This window comes from Tachypleus tridentatus, chromosome 9, assembly GCF_004210375.1.
Source record: "Tachypleus tridentatus isolate NWPU-2018 chromosome 9, ASM421037v1, whole genome shotgun sequence".
Classification (NCBI taxonomy): domain Eukaryota; kingdom Metazoa; phylum Arthropoda; class Merostomata; order Xiphosura; family Limulidae; genus Tachypleus; species Tachypleus tridentatus.
The window spans coordinates 70855433-70861899 of record NC_134833.1 but is presented as its reverse complement, the minus strand read 5'-3'; the positions used below and the strand labels follow the sequence as shown (position 1 = coordinate 70861899).

Below are 6467 nucleotides of genomic sequence, written 5' to 3'. Positions count from 1 at the left end.
ATACAGTGGATGTAATTTAGTAAAAGGGATATTTAATAATCTGGATAGAGTTTTGTAAACAAAAATATTTAATACAGTAAGTGGAGTTTAGTAAACATAAATATTTAATAAAATAGAAGTAGTTCAGTTAATCGGAATATTAAATATTGCCCTGGATAAAGTGCAACAAACAAAAAATATTTAATACACTATATGGAGTTTAGTAAAGAAAAATATGTGGTACACTGATTAGAGTTCAGTAGACAAAAATATTAATTACAATGAATGAAATTTAGTAAACAGAAGTATTTAACAGGTTTCCGTGTAATTGTTTTTGTAACAACGTTCAACTATTGCTTTGGATCGTGAAACATAAAACAGTTAAAACTACCAACAAGAATATTCATAAAATCCAAAACAAACAGGAATTTTTCTGCAACTTTTTTTATTCACCGGCTTACAGTTGCTACAGTAGCATGCATATAAAAACAAAAATATTACGAAGCAACAATAAGTCAACTAAGTAAACACACTGCTAGAAAACGTGGCTCGTTGTTGGTTAGTTCTTCGTTTTTGAGCTTTACTTCTGCTCTATGTGGTTTATCCGAAGCTTTTTGTAGAACCAACAATAAGCTGAAAGCTATTCTAGTGTGATGAACAAAAATTAGCTCTTGCTACAGCTAACACAACCATATAGATATAACATGGCATTTAAAACAAAATATAAAATTTACGCTATACAAACATGTCAAAGAAAATTTACAAATATGTTTACAAGCAACATCAATCACTTTTAACGATTATTTTGAACATATAATAAAGGATAAAAATTTCTAAGTTGATTAAAGTAACAACCACAAAACAATATCACGGTAATATATCTTTACAATGCTACAAAGCTTGAAAATGAAACTTATCGGCGTCATATTTATACACAAATAAAAGCGACAAAGTTTACACAAAACTGAACGTTGTCAAGTCTGCACTTATCAGTTACTAATCAGTTAATGTTCGAGACAAAGCGGTAGTTCACAATCTGTACGTTTAAAACCTGGATTCTATAACTTATATTCTTTCTGTTACAACCTTTAAGAATGGTAAAATGTTCGTACATGCACGCTATCTTTCTCCTGGCGGAGGTAGGATGCAATTATTTTCAAAATGTTTGTATTTTTTTTAACCCCTGTCTCCTGTACGATAACATTCGAAAACCAGATTCAATTCTAAAACATCATCAGTTCGTATAACTGTCTAAGTTTGTTATTATGTCAAACATTATTTCATCACATTGCTTTTGTATTGTGTTGTTTTTTTGCAAGTACAAAATATTAGACAAATTATAGTCTTTTATAACTATTACTTCCTTAGTTCCGATACGACCTGTAGATTTCTAGGAAACATGACGGGTGGTATCATTATGTGTATGTGTGTGGGTGTAGCAAACTAACTTTAACATTTGTAAGCAGAACTGAAGAAGATATAACAAGTTGGGAGCGCGAGAACTGGAAGTGTTCGTTAAATCGTATTATATAACAAGAACCAAATTACGTTTCGTTAAAATATTCTTTTGATTTCTATGAAATAAAACTATTTTCACATTATGGTATTATATCTTCAGGAGTCTATTTTGATATTTAGTTTCCACCGATATCGATTTACAGTAGATGAAGCAACGTCCACCAAAATTAGCGATAATTCCTGATCAAGCAAGTTAACTACGTAACCAGACCTGAGCAAGTAATAACTTGGTAAATAATGTAGATAATTTTACATATACCTCGCTTTAAGAAGTTGTTGTTTTAGTTTAGAAAAGCCCCCCCCCCTAGTATAACCGTATGTCTACGGATTTACAACGCTAAAATCAGCGGTTCGATTCCCCTCCGTGAGCTCAGCAGATAGCCCGATGTGGCTTTGCTGTAAGAAAACATACATTAACTTCAGAAAATCCATAAAAGTTACAAATCAAAATCACAACAATTAAGTAAACGTCCCGCCGCATTAAAATTTACAAAACGCAAATCTCTCTTGCTATTAAAAGTAAATTTAAAAAAGTAAGGACTTTTATTATACTTCTACATTACTTTTACAACAGGAAAAATTACTGCAAAAAATATACTTAAATGAACAAAAAATGTTCTACAGATATAGCCCAGCACAAATCACTTGTTGAGATACAAATCACGTTTCAAATTTATTTTATATAAAATGCTGTATCACTGTACTAGTGAATCACGTGACTGCTGCACTACTAAAATACTTGTCACTTAATGATCCGTGAGTCAACTTGAAAACGTTTGAACTTAAATATTGTTCCACCGTGAAATCTGTGTTTCGTATTCTTGCCCAAAGCTTCACGAGGGATATCTGCGCAAGCCGTCCCTAATTTTGAACTAATAAACTAAGAGTAAAGGCAGCTGGTTAATAGTATCCACCGCAACCTCTTGAGCTACTCTAATCGAATAGTTGGATTTGACTCTCGCTCTTATAATGTGGTTACGGTCCAAAAGTGTGAAACACGAATTTTGCGGCAACGAGACGCCAACCATAAACCCTCGGACTTATAAACTGCCACTACGCCACACCAGGACACTAATGTGAAGAGAATCTGCGTGCGCTTAATTCACCATCACGAAATGGTGTTATCATAATACAACACAGCGTTGATTGCAAACACTCGAATAACAACTACATATATATATATACACCCCAACCTACATAGTTACTTACAACCTACGAGTGTAAAATTTGAGATACCAAACCATTACTCACTATTAAAGCTATATTACTAACATATCACATTACTACAACAAAGCCAATCATCGAACTCGCATGATTACAAACAACCAACTTCTAAAGAATAAGCAGCCTGTTCACGAAAGCAACTGATCCAAATAAAATAATATTAGTTAACAAAATACACAACTAAAATACAACAATATACTGCTTTGTTAACTTACTGGCAGCGATCCCAAGTCACGTTGCAGACAGTTCATTGGGGGTCGTGTATTAACTCTTCACCCCAAATCAACGTTTTTCGTGTTTACTTGTGAGATAAGAATCACATATAAATGACTAACTATTTCTTTCCACAGCTTAAGCTGTAATTACAACACAAAATATCTATTAAGTCGACTATAAACTTTTAAACATCTACACGAACTCTAACCTTTATTATACTAATACACCACACCTAAAGAAAGTCAATTTGGAGATATATACACAATAGTATAAATTATAGAAACAGTGTTTAGGCTCTCGTGTTTCTTTAGTAGCAATTTATCTACCTACTAAACCTAGATGAATTCAGTCTAACATGTTAAAACATGTTTTAAAATAAATTGTCACCCAGTTAATGTTATTTATCACTAATTTTGTACAACAGATGTTGCAATAGCCTAACCTACCGACAAATGAAATACAGTTCGTGGTTCCAGTAGAGCAAAAATTACTACTCTATCATGCAACATACAAAATTAGATGTAGCTTTTTTCATTGTAATAAAAGTTTATATTAATATTTTCTACCTTATGTTTCTACAGCAAAATTGTTATTATAAATCTAACATATTCATTCCACTATCTATTGTGTGTTCTGTATCTTAAAGGTAAAGACATAGATATTAAAGTGTTCTACATTTTCACAGTTTTATAACTGGATCTATTAAGTCGGGTAAAAGCTTGTATTAGTGGTAGTACTTAGATAGAATTTAAACTAAAATAAATGTAATAATTTATTCAGTCATAACAAGTAATAATAATATATCGTCTGGTGTTGAAGTTTCGTAATGACCTAGATTTCTATGTGAGATTTTCATAAAGACATGAATTAACATGTGAGATTTTCACAAAGACCTGGATTTCCATGTAGCGTAGTTAAATACCTAGATTTTCATGCGACTTTTTCATAAATATCTGGATCATTATGTAATTTCTTTTCGTATTTGAAAACCGCGATCACTTATAAACGAGTTGAATGCCAACAAATCCAAACTTACGGTAACACGCAAAGCTCCATGTAAACTTCCTACTTTGTATGATCGTCCAAAACGTAGTTTCAAGCTTAAGTTTCAAAATGCTTCCACAAACAATAAAGTATCAAATACTGGTTTAAAATAGGTATATTTTTTTACAAAACCAATTTTAATATAAACTACTGTATTAATGCCAACTGGCATGATTAATCAGTCTAGTAGCTGGATAGCATAAATAAAGAAGTCGCCTAATCCTTCGACCAGCTTCTGGGTGGCTTTTTTCTTTTTCTTTGTTTTACAAGGCGGCTGTGGAGTAGCGGAAGAACCGGCGGCTGTAGGACCGGTCGTGCCCACGGAAACTGCAGGGCCCTGCCGCTTGATTGTTTGTCGCCTCCCGCTCAGTTGATCGGGTAGAGGGCAGAGGCTTTCACCCTTAAGACGTTTCATCAAGCTATTTTTCTCCTCATCACTAAGGACTCCAGAGATGGCTGGTCCCAAACTAAACTCCTCCAAACTCATTACCAAATACCGAACATAATACAAGAGTTTTCCTAAAACCGCCCTCTTGTTCATAGGAGTAAGTTCAATTTTCTGGCGTTTACATTCTTGGCAAGCCCAGTTCATCAGAGCGTTAAAAACTGTCAGTTCTGATTGTACTTGGATGGTATCCCGAGTAACAATATCCATCACAATATCTTTTTCCAGGTTCTCAAAATCGCCACTGAGTAGCACGTGATCACCATGATAATCAATGATAGAGACACATTTATTTAACAGTTCGTTCTGCAAGTTTTGTCCTTCATCGTGACCATTGCTACCTGATAATTTTTTCAAATAGCTTAATATCCCAAGGACATTTTCCTTTGTCACATTATCACACAGATACTGGAGGCAGATGGTAGACAGTTCCTGTAACAGATATTTTTTGGACGCGGTAAGCAGCTGCATTGTTGTCTGATCCGAATTAAGATACACCTCATCTGCTCCACGATATACATACCTGAAAGAAACAAAATCAAACAACAATCTAAATTTCAAACTAACAATAATTAGAGAACAACGTTTAGCATATAACAAAGAACATTTTTATTATTCTTCGGCCTTGTATACAATAAGTAGATATTCAGTAGTGTGACAAGTAATATGCATCAATACATCTGTCCGATCAATAAAGCTTACCAAAAAATTACCTTTTATTATCATTGGTAACAATACATAAAACTAATAATTTTCTACCTCATTCGTATTCCTATTGTTTATTTTATTTGTGACTTTAATGTTCTTGCTTACTAAAAATTCTTCCAGGGTTAACATTCTTGTATTATCTCGTGTTGTTTTTTTTTAATATAAACGAGCGTGACATATTTATTCCAGTTTTTAAGAAACTTCATTAACCTCATATCATTTAATGTGTTGTGCTCCTCAACAGACGCCCCCCGCTAGTACAGCGATATGTCTCCGGATTTACAACGCTAAAATCAGGGATTCGATTCCCCTCGGTGGGCTGAGCAGATAGCCCGATGTGGCTTTGATATAAAAAACACACACTCCTCAACAGAATTTCTTCTCAGTTGGTTACTTAGCAGTTTTTATAAAACTCACTAACTCACCTTAAAAGGATTTCGAAGATATGTGGTTCAACGTTCTCAATCCTGAGGACAGTAACGGAGTCTTCATTTGTCACCTCACACGCCAAAAGCGACTGAAACACAGGAGAAGCTGAACGTAAAATGAACGAATGACCGGGAAAACGCCAACACTTCTCCCCTTGTCCAACTAAAAGAATGACGTCACAGTGGTCCTCACTGTTATACAAGACTTGCCCGGGAGATGGAGCAGAGGGCAGTGGCGAATAGTCACGGTCCCCTGCATGACGTGGAGAACCGGTTAAATCCGACATAACCTTGACAGAGGGACGTCAATAAACACCGGTTGCTTTGCTGCAGGTGTGATTCGGTGCTAAGCGAGCTGACGGAGGAGAGTGTGGGAAATGCTTAGAAAAAAATGTCCTCTGAGTGGAACAGTGTTTTCGTTGCAGGACGCTTTAGGCAAAGATTTGCAGTAACCACTGTTTATGAAATAAAATAATAAAACATGAGTTATTAAATAAATTTTAATAAAAGAGACTACAAGTAGATAGTTTTATAAGGAAAAAAACATTTACCTTTCGACAGAGCAACATTTTAAATTTCTTTCTCACTTGCATACAAGAACATTTAATTGCGTACATCAGTAGATAAAGCTTAGTTCCCTACGTATCCTAGCAACAGAGATAAAGTTATCTGAATAACATCTACAATTAAATAGTCTGAAAAAAAATACTAATCACGAAATTTCTTACTTAAACATCTTGATTACCTATGTTGATACTGAATTATTTTAATGTGAATAAAAATGCAATGTGACAGATACTGGGTAAATATTAACTTATGCAATTCAATGTTTTAATGTGATTTTATTCACTTTGAAACTTCTCAATTGTGTCACATTAGCGGGCCCCGTATAGCCACGTGGTTAG

General features: G+C 34.2%; 1 protein-coding gene across 1 annotated transcript; it reads right to left on the bottom strand.

Moving 5' to 3' along the window:
- Window positions 1–407: 407 nt before the first annotated feature.
- Window positions 408–6023, bottom strand: LOC143225459 (BTB/POZ domain-containing protein 2-like). The gene is made up of 2 exons (XM_076454904.1): window positions 5560–6023; window positions 408–4949 (listed from the first exon to the last, which is right to left on the bottom strand). Exons 1-2 carry the CDS (start codon window positions 5847–5849, stop codon window positions 4160–4162), a joined length of 1080 nt encoding a protein of 359 aa, XP_076311019.1. The 5' UTR covers window positions 5850–6023; the 3' UTR covers window positions 408–4159.
- Window positions 6024–6467: the final 444 nt, after the last annotated feature.